Genomic DNA, 16,460 nt, shown 5'->3' on the forward strand with positions numbered 1-16,460 from the left:
ACATGGAACAGCTTACAACACAAAATAATAAGACCTTGGCGAAATAAGAATGCATTTGGAACCCCTTCCTTATTCATTGTCTTAGGCAGTTGGGGGTGATGGGGGTTTGGGGTAGCAAATTTGTTTTTGTCTTATATATCCTTTCTTAAAATTAGAAGTTTCTGTTTGAACTTTGTTACTTGGGAATCACCCTGTTTATTTGTGTGCTTATTCTGGTCTAGTTACCTCTTGTACATTGTTTATCTATTTGTATTGATATTGTTTTGCTTCAAATAAAAAGTCCTCTAAAAATTAAAAAAAAAAATCAATTTTCAAATACATCACATAATAGGGAACAAGAATTTACTCAAGTACCTCATCCCTAAACATGCATCACTGCTGTACAACTTTGGACCCTTTATAGCAAATGCCTGATTTTTTGCTAAAACTGCCCATAGGAACTCTAGACACTAAACACAGAGCAGAGTCAATAAAATGGTCTGACATAAAACAATTTATTTTGGCAAATGTTGAATGCTGCAAAAATTATTGCACAATTTACTTTCAGGGAAAAGGACTAAGACTGCACTTGGTTGTAAATTGGAACTAATGTATGCATTCTACTGTGCCGTACAGCTAATATTCATCTCATTATACTTACCTCAGTAAAAGAAATTAGTCAGCCTTGAGTTACAGGAGCCTGGACTTTTCACATCTTGATAGGTGTATATGACACAGCTTATTTTAACGTTCCTGACATGCATGCGCATCCTCAGCTACTAAGGATGTAGTAATACAGAGGCAAATTTTCAGAAACCAATAATAAATATATATTTTATATATTTTTTCTAAAACTTGTGGTTGGCATTTATTCAGCATTGACTGCTTTCACCATTTGGTTTAAGCCTGCCTTTCAGTAGGCCTAGAAGAACAGGACCCTCACAATCACACAGATGCACCAAACATAGCAAATGTGATATAAAAAATAATGGAAGCTAGGCACGGCAAACAGATGCTGTGATCTTGATCATCATCTAGCTCCCATTATTTTTTTGTCACTTTTGCCGTGTTTGGCGCATTTCAGTAGGCTTAAACACAACACAAACTATCCATTTAGCAACTGAATATCATCACTATATGGAATAGTTCTGGGTTGCTGCCCTTGCTATGCTTTAACTCTGCACTTACATTACATGAATAATGGCAAAGTACGGTAGATAGATTTTCAGCCTCAGCCCACTACTAAACATATGGGACTGAAAAGTCAAGATATGGTGGGCTTACATATTAACTGGTCATCAGTAAACATACAAGTCCTTTTGAAAATTAAAATACACAATACTTAGAAACTATTATCAGGTCAAACAGCAATACTTGCTAAAATCAAATAAAGTTAACATTAAAAACCTTAAATTCTCCCTTTTCTTTTTGATTGCTGTACTATGAAAGGGGATGGTTTTAAAAGCTCTCATTCACCCACTTTCACTGTTATGAATGAATAAATTAGGATGTATTGCTTCCCTAAATAAATGTAGAACAAACAACTTTATAGAGATCTTAGAGAATGAAACATAAGGCAGGCTGCAGTCACTTTATGAGAAGCACACCTTTTATTCCAAAAAAGGGAGTCAAAAACATAAAAGTAAAATTATATAGACAAAAAGGAAAGAGACCTATGATAAGACCTAAAAAGGAAGCAAGAAACCCATGAAACAGGCATGCAGCTGTTTGGAGAATCTAATAGTAGTAGTCCTTCACTTGTAAGGGGCCCTCCTAGTGATGCAGAGTCTAAATTCTTTATGTAGTTATATATGTACATTAGAGCCTTCCAAACCTTTCCTGAGGACCCCAAAGAAAGTCTATTTTTCATGATAACCACAATGACAATACACAAGATTAATCTGCATATGCAAACTTCTTTCATGTGTAGTCACTGCAGATACCCTGAACACCTGATTGGCTGTGGGGTCTCCTGGACACATTTGGGAAGCCCCGATGTATAAAAAAAAAAAAAAAAAAAAGACATCAGAAAAAAAGGCTCAAAGTAAATAGCAGTTTCATTTTCCTTGTCAACATGGCTAGAGTGGTTGAGCTAGATGTTGTTCCTTATGTTGCAAAGATTTTTAGAAACTTCTGTTGCAAAGGCTGCAATGTACAGGTGCAATGCTGTGCAACTTTTCTGTGTAGTCTAACGCCACTGTGATTGGAAGCAGGCAAAGATAAAATAAAATAAGCATTCAACTTAAGGATATATAGCCACAGAATATATTTTTCAGCACAGTACAGTTATCCTTTCAGCACGCCCCATTTTTGCTTTAATGTAGACAGAGATCAAGTCAGCACACCCATGACCATAAATATAATTTCATATCCTACAAAAGAACACATAAGCGCTTAAAAATATAATCATGTAAAACAAAGACAGAACCACTTTCAATGCAGCTTCCTAATACGTCTCAACGCAATTATCTGTTTTATGCAAACATCTCCACTCTAGGAGCTAACGGACTTTATGATAAACTGTGTTCTTACCAATTCATTTTCAGAATACAAATTCCTCTTTATAAGGATTGTGATCAAATGATTGTTTAGCAGCAACCTTACACAACTGTCAATAATTTTATTAACAGGCGTTATAAACAGATAATACTAATCTTATTTAAAAACCATGAGTGCCACACTGTTGCATATACAGCCCATGAATAACTTAAAAAGTACTTCCCATTTTAAAAGGCAATGCATACAGTATACAAAAGCTACACTAACCAGGAAGCAGTTGTAAGGGTACATGATTGAAGTGTCTAAATTGATAATATATACAGTACGTAGTTCTGGTTAATTATGTGCTCAGTACAGTCGTGTTTCTGTACTACAACCTCCATCATGCTTCACTTTCTCCAGATACAGAATTCTGCACCTCCTCTTCCAAAATTGGGACAATCAGGTTGTCCTTGGACATCAAGTTATATTTCATCACAAATTTCGTGAAGCGATGACACAAGAAGGTCTCATTCTGGGGAAAGAAAGACGAAATCTATCTTTACCCCATTTCAAAGCAAACTAACACAGAACATTAGATTGCATAGAAAACCAGATTCAAAATATTTATTAATTTACAACATTGCACATTCATACATTTGGCACCAGCAACACTGGCCATCTGTTTTGTATGTTTCTCATACAATCTCCTACAAATATAACACCTCAAAGATTAAGTCATATTATTCTTTATTTTCAAGATTCAAGTATATATACAATGCATATTGCACATTTATGTGCTTTACAAAACCAAAATGTATATAGAAAAGAAAATTACATTCCAAAGCTAAAAAGGTCAAGTAATTTGATTGTGTGATTACACAACAAAATCCATGCACCCAGTGGTATGCCAGACCTGACTCGCAAGAGCCAGTTGTTAATTTTTTATGAATTCTGGGAGGTGGTTGTTGAGCCCTCCAGCACAGCTCGTGGAGCAAGAAGAGGTCACAGCAGGTCACTTTTTCCTCCTCCTGTGCCAGATCAGACCCAACTGTTTGTGTGAACCGCAATCCCGCAGTTCACATAAACAGTGGGGTCTAAGTTGGCGCAGACACATATCAAGTCACATGAATTGGGCTTACAACTCCAGCTCACATGCCAAAGCCCCCTCCTATCACATATTGAGAGGAGGCGACTTTGGTGTCTGCCATGTGCAGGTACCCGGTATCCAGTATCTCTCCCTTTCCTCCCCTCCCCCTTCCCAGTGTTGTCCTCCCCCCCCCCCCCCCCCCGGTTCCTGTAACGTTTTTTCCTTGCCGCCAGACCCGGTAGCAGCACTGCTTCCATTGACTCAGCCTGCCTTGGGGCTTTGGGTCTCCCGTATGACACACCCTGCCCTCACCAACGCAACTTCCTGCTTCCACGAGGGTGGGTCGCGTTACAGGGAATGTCCAAAGCCTGGAGGCAGGATGATTCAATGGAAGCTACTGAGGTTAGATTGAGAACAGGAGACAGCACGTCAAAATGTTGAAGCCACAGAGCTTAGATTGAGAACAGGAGACAGCACGTCAAAATGTTGAAGCCGTGGAGGCGGTCTCTGCTTCCCCTCCCCGCGTGCAGCCATCCCCCGGCCGTACCATACACTCAAATCAAAGCAAACATGAGCTGCTGAATCAGTGTTGTCATTCTTTATTGCTGGTAGTATTATTATTTCTTACTTATATTTTCAAACATGCTGGCTTGTGCAGCATACAGATGTACACAGAAAAATCAGATGCTCAACATTCAGAGTTTCTATTTATTTATTATTTATCGCTAGACTACAAAACACCAAGGATTTTCACAAACTGAAAATGTCCTGGTTAGGCTATATGTATAACAATGCTAGTCCCACCATATGTGGATCATGTATCTCCAACCTGGAAGGAAAAAGGCCTCAAAGAGCTCCTAGATAATACAAATCTTCCAGAGCTAACCAGATCAAACTGATCATCTCTTCATCACTGGCCAGAAAAAAACTTCTTATAAGAAAAACAAAAATAATATTTGAATAGCAGGAAGTTTATTACAATTGGAAGTTTTTTTCTGGCCAGTGATGAAGAGAAGATCAGTTTGATCTGGTTAGCTCTGGAAGATTTGTATTATCTAGGAGCTCTTTGAGGCCTTTTTCCTTCCAGGTTGGAGCTACATGATCCGCATACGGTGGGACTAGCATTGTTATACATATAGCCTAACCAAGACATTTTCAGTTTGTGGAAATCCTTGGTATTTTGTATTGTAGCGATTTTATATTTCCACACCCGACTTGATTTTGGTTTTATTTACTTATTTATGTCCCACATTAAACATGAATTAGGTTGAAACCTGGGAGAATTTATAATCTTTTTTTTTTTCCTGTGCCTAGATCAAAAGAGAAAGATGGCCGTGGGAATGTGCTCTTTTTGTTTTGTGGAATGCAGTGGTACATTTTAAAAATGCATTGAATATTGTTTATTACTACCATTTAAAAGACAGATATTGAATAATGAGGGTAGGAGATACCTTCATGCAGAAGTCCAGAGTCAGTATTAATGTGCCAACATTTTCCAGTTCTGTGGTATATATTTATTTTTTCTTCAAGTCTGGTTGTAAAAGGCATTTTTTTTTGCTTGGGGGGGGTGGGGTGGTGGTAATCTTTGTCTTTATTCTGAATTTATTAATTGGAATATGACAGCTTTTGGAAATGCCTCTCTCTGGTATTTTGCATTTCAGTTTCTCTCTCTCTCTATTACTGTTGTGTGCAGAGTCTGACTTCCTGAGGTTTCCATGTAGTTTTTTTTTTCTCTTAAACTCCAACTGGCAGAACCAGCATATTTCACCCAGATGACGATTCTCTTACCAGACAATACTGAATCAGACTTTGCACATGCCAAACAGAATTAATGAGAACCCATAAAAACAAGGATACTACATTTCAAGTACAAAGTCTCATGCATGTTTCACCAAGAATTTTAAGGCTTGCAATATAGAGGAAATGAAAATAAATGCAATGATGACAATTTGGTACATGGCAGGATTAACGGGAAAAGCAAGTTATCCAACTCACCTCATATTCATCAAATATCTGTCGGTGATGAAAATAGGCATGTGAAAATATTCTGTAAATCCTACGGCACACAGATCCTAGTTTCGCTACTGAGGACTCCTTTATGCTAACCCTGCAAGGAAAATGTCATTCCTTAAAAACTACATGCCTGGAAAAGGGACACAATAGACTACTTGTCTGAAGTGGAATACATATAGCAGCATTTCTGAGCAAAAAGCCAACAAAATCAAAGTGGAGTTCCTTTTAATGTGTTTATTTGTTTTCAATTCCACAGTACTTCAACATTTTTTAAAATGAGCCGAATGCCAGCAGTACAGAGTAAGTGCTAGAAAAACAGACAACATAAACAAGACATGCTCTCATTTGATTAAATAAAATGTTTTTGCCTTGTTTTAATATATGTTCATGAGATTCTTGTTTATGGTACAACTAAAGCAGTTTACTTTACATATTATAAACAGGTACAGTAGATATTTTCTGAAACATCATTTAAGAAAGAGTATATACACATGTCACCTAGATAGGATTTTAGATAGTGCTGCGGAGGATCGAGCAATGTTGGTACATGTGGGTACCCATGACATAGGAAAATGTGGGAGAAAGGTTCTGGAAGCCAAATTTAGACTCTTAGGTAGAAAGCTCAAATCAAGAACCTCTAGGGTAGCATTTTCTGAAGTGCTACCTGTTCCACGCGCAGGGCCCAAGAGACAGGCAGAGCTCCGGAGTCTCAATGCGTGGATGAGACGATGGTGCAGGGAGGAGGGTTTTAGATTTGTTAGGAACTGGGCAACATTCTGGGGAAGGGGGAGCCTATTCCGAAAGGATGGGTTCCACCTCAACTAGGGTGGAACCAGGCTGCTGGCATCAGCATTTAAAAAGGAGATAGAGCAGCTTTTAAAATAGAAACGGGGTGGAAGGCCGACAGTCGCTCAAAAGCACATGGTTTGGAATAAGGTATCTTTCAAAGATATCACCAAAACAGGGAAGATAGGGTATCCATCCTGATAGTGAGGTTGCAAAAGAGACCATAGTGGATCAGATGTAAATAAAAATAAAAATCAGACAAAAGATTGCAAATTAATACTCTCAAGTATTGAGCATGATGATATAAATAGGAACAACAAACATAGTTTGAAATGTCTATATGAGAATGCCAGAAGCCTAAGAAATAAGATGGGAGAGAGACTATTTTATTTTATTTAGATTTGGCTCACACTTTTTTCAGTACTAGCTCAAGGTGACTTACATTCAGGTACACTGGATATTTCTCTGTCCCAGGAGGGCTCACAATCTAAGTTTGTACCTGAAGCAATGGAGGGTTAAGTGACTTGCCCAAGATCACAATATATTGACCTAAATGAAAAATTAGATAAAATAGGCATCTCTGAGACCTGGTGGAAGGAGGATAACCAGTGGGACACTGTCATACCGGGGTACAAATTATATCATAGTGATAGGGTGGATCGAATTGGTGGAGGGGTAGCACTGTATGTTAAGGAGGGTCTTGAATCAAATAGATTGAAAATTCTGCAGGAAACAAAACATCTTGGAATCCCTATGGATTGAAATTCCATGTGTAAAGGGTAAAAGGACAGTGGTAGGAGTGTACTACTGTCTGCCTGGCCAGGATGAACAGATGGATGTAGAAATGTTAAAGGAAATTAGGGACGCTAACAAACTGGACAACACAATAATAATGGGCGATTTCAATTACCCTGATATTGACTGGGTAAATGTAACCTCAGGGCATGCTAGGGAGGTAAAACTCCTTGACGAAATCAAGGACTGTTTTATGAAGCAGCTGGTACAGGAGCCGACGACAGAAGGAAAAATTCTAGACCTAGTCCTTAGTGGAGCACATGATCTGGTGCGGGAGGTAACGGTGTTGGGGCCGATTCATAACAGTGATCATAATATAATCGGATTTGATATTAGCTTTGGAGTAAGTATATGCAGGAAATCCAATACATCGGCGTTTAACTTTCAAAAAGGAGACTATGAAAAAATGAGAAGAACTGTGAAAAAAAAAAAAAAACTTAAGAGGAGCAGCTGTGAGGGTCAAAAATTTACATCAGGCGTGGATGCTGTTCAAAAATACCATCCTGGAAGCCCAGGCCAAATATATTCCGCGTATTAAAAAAGGAGGAAGGAAGACCAAATGACAGCCAGCATGGTTAAAAAATGAGGTGAAGGAAGCTATTAGAGCTAAAAGAAAATCCTTCAGGAAATGGAAGACGGAACCGACTGAAAATAACAAGAAACAGCATAAGGAATGTCAAGTCAAATGCAAAGCACGGATAAAGAAGGCAAACAGGGACTTTGAAAAAAAGATTGAATTGGAGGCAAAAAAAAAAACACACAGTAAAAATATTTTTAGATATATTAAAAGCAGGAAGACAGCAAAAGAATCACTTGGACCGCTAGATGACCGAGGGGTAAAAGGGGCAATTGGGGAAGACAAAGTCGTAGCGGAGAAATTAAATGAATTCTTTGCTTCGGTTTTCACTGAGGAAGATTTGGGAGAAATATCGGTGCCAGAAATGATATTCAAAGCTGATGAATAAGAGAAACTGAATGAAATCTCTATAAACCTGGAGGATGTAACGGGGCAATTAGACAAATTGAAGAGTAGCAAATCTCCTGGACCGGATGGTATCCATCCCAGAGTACTGATAGAATTGAAAAATGAGCTTACGGAACTATTGTTAGTAATATGTAATTTATCTTTAAAATTGAGCGTGGTACCGGAAGATTGGAGGGTGGCCAATGTAACGCAGATTTTTTAAAAAGGTTCCAGAGGAGATCCGGAAAATTATAGACTGGTGAGTCTGACGTCGATGCTGGGCAAAACAGTAGAGACTATTATAAAGAACAAAATTACTGAGCATATTCAAAAGCATGGATTAATGAGACAAAGCCAACATGGATTTAGTGAAGGGAAATCATGTCTCACCAATCTATTACATTTCTTTGAAGGGGTGAACAAACATGTGGATAAAGGTGAGCCTGTTGATATTGTGTATCTGGATTTTCAAAAGGCTTTTGACAAAGTACCTCATGAAAGATTCCAGAGGAAATTGGAGGTGGTGAAGAGGTGGTGTAACTACATCTCTGTGAGTAGCAGGCATCCCTCTTCGACTTGCGAAAAGCCCTCCTAGATGAGGAGGCTGATGTAGAAGGCACCTGGCGGGAGAGAGAAAAGAAATGGTATCAGTGTGTTTCTTGATTTCGTCAGCGACCTTCTCTCCAAAAAGGTTATCTCCTCGGCATGGGGCATCCACTAACTTCTGCTGAACAGACTGTTCCAAGTCAGAAACATGCAGCCATGAGAGTCTGTGCTTTGCTATATTTTGCGCAGAGATCATGGATGCCATGTCGAAAGTGTTGTAGGCATCCTTGGCCAAGAACTTACGACATGCCTTCTACTGCTTGGCCAACTGCCATACCAACTTGGCCTGCTCCAGTGGGAGAGACTAACAGCTTGCGCACCAAGTCCAAAGTAGACGCTCATAAAGAGCTGGCAAGATTGTATACAGGAGACGAGCATCAAGGCCTGGAACATCTTCCTCCCAAAAGAATCCAATGTCCTAGCTTCTCTGCCTGGGGGCGCCAAGGCACAGTCTCTAGAACTCCTGGCTCTCCTTAGAGCAGATTCCACCACCATAGAATTGTGAGTCAAATGGGACCTATCAAAACCAGGTGTGCTGTGGATCCATCGTGTCGATCTTCTTGGGCAAGACAGGGACCGGACAGAGGGGACTCCCAATTCCTATCGAGGACTTCCTTGAGTACTTGCTGGAGAGGGACAGTCACAGCCTCCCTAGGAAGAGACTTGTAGTCCAGGACCTTGAGTATCTTAGCCCTGGTCTTGTTCTCCACTTCCAAACGAAATGGAATAGCCTCAGCCATTTCCTTTACAAAAGAGGGGAACGAAATGCTCTACAGAGGAGACTTTCTCCTTTCAAATGGAAGGGACGGTTCATACTCCAAAAAGTACCTTGAATCCTCCTCTGACTCCCATGAGCGTTCCTCATCATGTCGGACAGAAAACTCCTCGAGGTAGGGCTGAGAACGAGCCTGCCTCGACTTTGAGGAGCCATGTCCTCGAGAGGGGCATCGAGTTGTCGTCTCCTGCCTTGACTCCGGTGAAGCTTTCTCCACCGATGTCGAGAGGGTACTGGCTTGGGTGGCAGTCAACACCAGTGCCACACATAGTGCTGGAGGCCGCACCGCAGGCTGAGGGCCAAGTGGAGCCGCAACGAGCGGCACAAGCACCCCTGATACCAATATACACCATTGCAAAAGGCCATCCAGCAGCTCAGAGAGCAAGGCTCAGATACACTCATCAACGGCAAACACCAGGAAAGACTCGGAGGATGCTGGCTCCGATACAGGCAGCAGAACTGATGGGGCCGAGATGGGAGTCGGGTCCTGGCTGCTTGGGAACAGACACATCGTTACCTCTTGAATAGAGGGGAGCGATCCTTCCAGTGTTGACGCTTCTTGGGTACCAAATCCCTTGACGCCCCAGAGCTCCCAGCACCATGCATCGAGGACAACTGATGCTGATGCATACTGGCCTTTGCCCAGCGCTCAGCATCAAGACTCCTCGGTGCCTATGATGAATCCTCACGTCACCTCTGGGTCGAGTTAGACACTGGCTGGTCCTGGGGGCCCTGTGCATCAGTCGGCATCGAGACAGGTGGAGACCCACTTGACACACTACTGCTCCCAATGTCCACGGATCTCGAAGCAGCCATATGGACCAATGCTCCCGATGCTGAGCACTCGGACATGGCACCAAAAATCTTCTTCTGTTGAGCCTCTCTGGACACCCAAATCCTCTTCTTCTTAGCAGGGCCATGGCTGGGCCCTAACCACTGAAGACACCAAGAATGGGTATCTTTGCCAGAGACTGTCCAATTGCACCGGGAACTGAGCTTAAAGTCACTGGGTACTTTAGTGGATATGGAAGGAAAAACTTCTGCAGTCAAATCAAAAGACACGATGATGCCTGAAAATAACGGACAAGGCACCAGAAAAAAGTCAAGGGAAAGGCCTGACCGAAGACTAAGCCTAAATGCGGCCTAAGTCATGAAAAATAAATGAAACTTAAAATTGTGAAAAAAAGAAAAAGAACTAAAAGTATACAGGTAGAGAAGGGGACCGAAGCCCTGAAACAGGCACAGCGAAAAATCACTAAAAAAACCAAAGCTCTTCCAGACCAGGAGTGAAGACAAATTACATACACAACCTCTCCTCACTGTAATAGAAAAACAACTGCGGTAACTGCACTCAAGGCACCCACACATGCGCAATGGAGTGTGTTCACGTTTCACAAAGCTCTGTTAAGCTTGTTATAATATCCGGACCGGGTAACACGGTGCCGCGTTACCCAATTGTGAGAATTATATGCCTGCTTGTCCTTGGAGAATTAAATTTGCTGATGACAGAAAGTTATTCAAAAGACTGTGAAAAATTGCAAGAGGACCTTACAAGACTGGAAACTGGGCATCCAAATGGCAGATGACGTTTAATGTGAGCAAGTGCAAAGTGATGCATGTGGGGAAAGAGAAACCCGAACTATAGCTACATGATACAAGGTTCCATATTAGGAGTCACCGACCAAGAAAACGATCTAGGTGGCATCGTTGACGATATGTTGAAATCCTCTGTTCAGTGTGCAGCAGCGAAGAAAGCAAATAGAATATTAGATATTATTAGGAAAGGAATGGAAAACAATGAGGACGTTATAATGCCTTTGTATCGCTCCATGGTGTGGTCACTGTGTGCAATTCTTGTCACATCTCAAAAAAGACACAGTGGAATTAGAAAAAGTACAGAGAAGGGTGACGAAAATAATAAAGGGGATGAGACGACTTCCCTATGATGAAAGGCTAAAGCAGCTAGGGCTCTTCAGCATGGAGAAAAGAAGGCTAAAATGACAGAGGTATATAAAATAATGAGTGGAGTGGAATGAGTAGATGTGAATCGCTTGATTACTCTTTCCAAAAATACTAGGACTGGGGGGGGGGGGGGGGGGGGGTACAAAATGAAGATGCAAAATAGTAAATTTAAAACAAATTGGAGAAAATATTTATTCACTCAATGTGTAATTAAGCTCTGGAATTTGTTGCCAGAGAAGGTGGTAAAAGCAGTTAGCTTAGCGGAGTTTTAAAAAGGTTGGATATCTTCCTAACAGAAAAGTCCATAAACCATTAGTAAGATGGACTTGGGAAAATCCACTGCTCATTTCTAAGATAAGCAGCATAAAATGTACTTTACTGTCTTGGGATCTTGCCAGGGACTTGTGACCTAGACTGGCCACTGTTGGAAACAGGATACTGGGTTTGAAGGACTTTCCATCTGTCCCAGCATGGCAACACTTATGTTCTTAAAAGAAATTGAGGAGCTACAAAATGAATACATTTGTACATCAGTAAAGAAATTTCAACTGTATGTGGAAATTGATAGGGAGCAAATGAAGTGATTTGAGAAGACAGGTTATGTGACTGCAAGGACATTGGCAGAAAATAAGTCAAGCAGCAGAATTTTTAACAAGATTGAAGAGGATAAAGATGGTTCAGTGCAGTGGCGTTCCTAGGGGAGCTGGCACCCGGGGCGGATCGCTGATTCGCCCCGCTCCCCGATGCAGTGCGGACTCCCCTCCCCCCCGGTGAAAGGACACCCCCGCGAAGGACCCCCCCCCCGCCAGGTGCACGCCGCCGGGTGCACGCTGCCGGGGGGGGAGGGTGCCGCGCGCGTCTGCCCTCCGTTGTTCCATGCTTCTTCTCTGCCCCTGAACAGGAAGTAACCTGTTCCGGGGCAGAGAAGAAGCATGGAACAATGGAGGGCAGGTGCGCGCGCGGCACCCCCCCCCCCCCCCCCGGCGGCGTGCACCCGGGGCGGACCGCCCCCCCCCCCCCCCCCCCCCCCTAGGAACGCCACTGGTTCAGTGGGAGATCTGTAAGGAGCAGCTTGCAGTGGTCTAAGCAGAAGGTGATGGCAATGTGGATAAGATTTTTGGCAGTGTGTTCAGAAATGAAGGGACGAATTTTGGTGATGTCATACAGAAAGAGACAACAAGTTTTAGCAGTCTGTTGGGCATCAGCAAAGAAAACATGAAAGGAGTCAAAGATGACCTCAAGGTTACAAGCTGAGGAGATAGACACTGTCATCCAAAGAAATAAGAAGAGAGGAGAGACGGGTTTAGGGGAAAAGATAAGAAGTTCAGTCTTGGCCAGGTTCAATCAACACTGACCGACAAGCAGGTCCCGACAAATGGATCTGGTGAAATTTCTGGTGTAGAAAGTTAACTCTGGGAGCCATAAACATAAAGATGATACTGAAAAACCAAGGGTGGGGAAAGCAGACCCACAAACTTTGTGATCTTGATATCTCTTTTACCTTAGTATGAGAAAGCAGACCACCAAGGGAACAAGTAGAAAGAAGAGGTCCCAAGACAGAGCCCTGATGTACACCAACTGATAGTGGGATACTAGTGGAGGATCAACCACAGGAAACGTCCTGTCTCATTAATGTTTACTCTTGCCCTCAAAAAGAAGAAGGGGGGAAAAAAGTTAAAAGTAGCATGTGGATAATGATGAACCAGTTAATATGAAGGCCCATTTTTAATAGAACACAGAGATCGGAATTCAGACATCCACTATCATTAAAGGCTCTGCTGTGGAGCTTTTGTAAAATATCTATAAGGAAACGTAGGAGTGCTCATGTAGTTGCTGGCACACACAGCAGAGGCAGCCAGTTTACAAGCATAGACATGGAAAAAAATAAATGGCATGACCCTGGCAACTTTCCTAACCTCCACGTGTATGTGGCACCACTCCAATATGTAGCTGTCCCATTTTACAAACGAAGATGTACACGATCTGCCAATAAGTAATGAGGCCACAATTAAAGAGCATTAGTACCTTAATCCCTTCTGTAAAGCTCTGGCTGACATGAGCACTATTAAAAAAAAAAAAAAAAAAAAAATCTATGCGTGCCTTTGAGCAGGTGCAAAACCCACTGGGGAATTTTTTCCCATAAATATGTATTTCCATTTGTAAAATGAGGAATATGTATTCAGATTTTTATCCTAAGGCATGCCCAAACCACACCTTCTTGAAATCTCTGTATGGTATAGAGCTCCCTGTATAAAATGGTGTTTCAGAATAGAGGTCTGCACGGGAATGGGGTTTGCGGGAATCCCCTCCGGGTCAGCGGGAGTGCTGCGGGGACGGAAAGAAACATGCGGTATTCCCGTGGGGATGGAGGATGTTCTGGCAGGATTCCCGTGGGGACACGCGCACATACTTTTGTTTTAGTGGGCGAACACCAAGCTCTCCTCCAGTGCGAAAAGAAGGACGCCCTCAACTGCCCCGTCACAGGGACGACCAAATTTCAAGGGGGGTGTGGGGCAGAGCAAAGGCATGGATGTGCTCAGAGAAACATCCATTTTGGGTGTCCTTAACTGCTCCATCGCAGGGATGGCCAAATTTCAAGGGGGTGTTGGAGGCATAGCAAAGGCGTGGATGTCCTCAGAGAAACGTCCATTTTGGGCGTCCTTAACTGCTCCATCGCAGGGATGGCCAAATTTCAAGGGGGGTGTCGGGCATAGCAAAGACGTGGATGTCCTTCGCATAGAAACGTCCCTTTTGGTCGTCCTTAACTGCTCCATCGCAGGGACGGCCAAATTTCAAGGGGATGTTGGAGGCATAGCGAAGGTGGGACTTGAGCACCTAACACTTAGACGTCCTTTCATCCATAATCTAAAAAAAAAAAAAAAAAGGACGTCCTTGACGAGCACTTGCACATTTTCACCCGGGTCTCTCTCTGTCTCAACTCAAGTTCAACACGTGCAGGAGATTTGCTCAAGTTGTATGTAGTGAGTCTTCCAGGCACTGCCAGACCTCGGTATCCATAGAAGAGAACGGCACAGAGGTGAGCTCAGCTGACTATTTTTATTTTTTTATATGTATAGGCAGTTTATTTCTCTCATGGTGGGAACTGGCTGTTTGTGAGCTGTTTTACTGCAGCTAAAGCATTAGCATACCCACTTGTTTCTTTTGTTGAGGGCATTCTGCTGTTTGGGTGACCAATAAAGCGAATGCTACATACCTGTAGAAGGTATTCTCCGAGGACAGCAGGCTGATTGTTCTCACTGATAGGTGACGTCCACGGCAGCCCCTCCAATCGGAATCTTCACTAGCAAAGTCCTTTGCTAGCGCCCGCGCGCACCGCGCATGCGCGGCCGTCTTCCCGCCCGAAACCGGCTCGAGCCGGCCAGACTCATATGTAGCAAAAGAGATACAAGGGAAGACACAACTCCAAAGGGGAGGCGGGCGGGTTTGTGAGAACAATCAGCCTGCTGTCCTCGGAGAATACCTTCTACAGGTATGTAGCATTCGCTTTCTCCGAGGACAAGCAGGCTGCTTGTTCTCACTGATGAGGTATCCCTAGCCCCCAGGCTCACTCAAAACAACAACCATGGTCAATTGGGCCTCGCAACGGCGAGGACATAACTGAGATTGACCTAAAAAATTTACCAACTAACTGAGAGTGCAGCCTGGAACAGAACAAACAGGGCCCTCGGGGGGTGGAGTTGGATCCTAAAGCCCAAACAGGTTCTGAAGAACTGACTGCCCGAACCGACTGTCGCGTCGGGTATCCTGCTGCAGGCAGTAATGAGATGTGAATGTGTGGACAGATGACCACGTCGCAGCTTTGCAAATTTCTTCAATGGAGGCTGACTTCAAGTGGGCTACCGACGCAGCCATGGCTCTAACATTATGAGCCGTGACATGACCCTCAAGAGCCAGCCCCGCCTGGGCGTAAGTGAAGGAAATGCAATCTGCTAGCCAATTGGATATGGTGCGTTTCCCCACAGCCACTCCCCTCCTATTGGGATCAAAAGAAACAAACAATTGGGCGGACTGTCTGTTGGGCTGTGTCCGCTCCAGATAGAAGGCCAATGCTCTTTTGCAGTCCAATGTGTGCAGCTGACGTTCAGCAGGGCAGGAATGAGGATGGGGAAAGAATGTTGGCAAGACAATTGACTGGTTCAGATGGAACTCCGACACGACCTTTGGCAAGAACTTAGGGTGAGTGCGGAGGACTACTCTGTTATGATGAAATTTGGTGTAAGGGGCCTGGGCTACCAGGGCCTGAAGCTCACTGACTCTACGAGCTGAAGTAACTGCCACCAAGAAAATGACCTTCCAGGTCAAGTACTTCAGATGGCAGGAGTTCAGTGGCTCAAAAGGAGGTTTCATCAGCTGGGTGAGAACGACATTGAGATCCCATGACACTGTAGGAGGCTTGACAGGGGGCTTTGACAAAAGCAAACCTCTCATGAAGGCGAACAACTAAAGGCTGTCCCGAGATCGGCTTACCTTCCACATGGTAATGGTATGCACTGATTGCACTAAGGTGAACCCTTACAGAGTTGGTCTTGAGGCCAGACTCAGACAAGTGCAGAAGGTATTCAAGCAGGGTCTGTGTAGGACAGGAGCGAGGATCTAGGGCCTTGCTGTCACACCAGACGGCAAACCTCCTCCATAGAAAGAAGTAACTCCTCTTGGTGGAATCTTTCCTGGAAGCAAGCAAGATGCGGGAGACACCCTCTGACAGACCCAAAGAGGCAAAGTCTACGCTCTCAACATCCAGGCCGTGAGAGCCAGGGACCGGAGGCTGGGATGCAGAAGAGCCCCTTCGTCCTGCGGGATGAGGGTCGGAAAACACTCCAATCTCCACGGTTCTTCGGAGGATAACTCCAGAAGAAGAGGGAACCAGATCTGACGCGGCCAAAAGGGAGCAATCAGAATCATGGTGCCTCGGTCTTGCTTGAGTTTCAACAAAGTCTTCCCCACCAGAGGAATGGGAGGATAAGCATACAGCAGGCCCTCCCCCCAATGCA

The 16,460-nt window shown here is 43.3% G+C and overlaps 1 protein-coding gene across 2 annotated transcripts in view; it reads right to left on the minus strand.

Annotated features, from left to right (window-relative positions):
- Window positions 1-1,570: 1,570 nt before the first annotated feature.
- LOC115473836 (MOB-like protein phocein) overlaps window positions 1,571-16,460 on the minus strand; it is a 155,259-nt gene continuing 140,369 nt past the window's right edge. For both annotated transcript variants that reach the window (XM_030208960.1, XM_030208957.1), the window contains 2 exons: window positions 5,543-5,654; window positions 1,571-2,992 (listed from right to left, as the gene is read on the minus strand). In XM_030208960.1, coding sequence (XP_030064820.1) covers window positions 2,861-2,992; window positions 5,543-5,654 — 244 coding nt within the window. In that variant the 3' untranslated portion in view covers window positions 1,571-2,860. The remainder of the gene's footprint in view (window positions 2,993-5,542; window positions 5,655-16,460) is intronic.

The sequence above is a fragment of the Microcaecilia unicolor genome, chromosome 7 (assembly GCF_901765095.1).
Source record: "Microcaecilia unicolor chromosome 7, aMicUni1.1, whole genome shotgun sequence".
Classification (NCBI taxonomy): domain Eukaryota; kingdom Metazoa; phylum Chordata; class Amphibia; order Gymnophiona; family Siphonopidae; genus Microcaecilia; species Microcaecilia unicolor.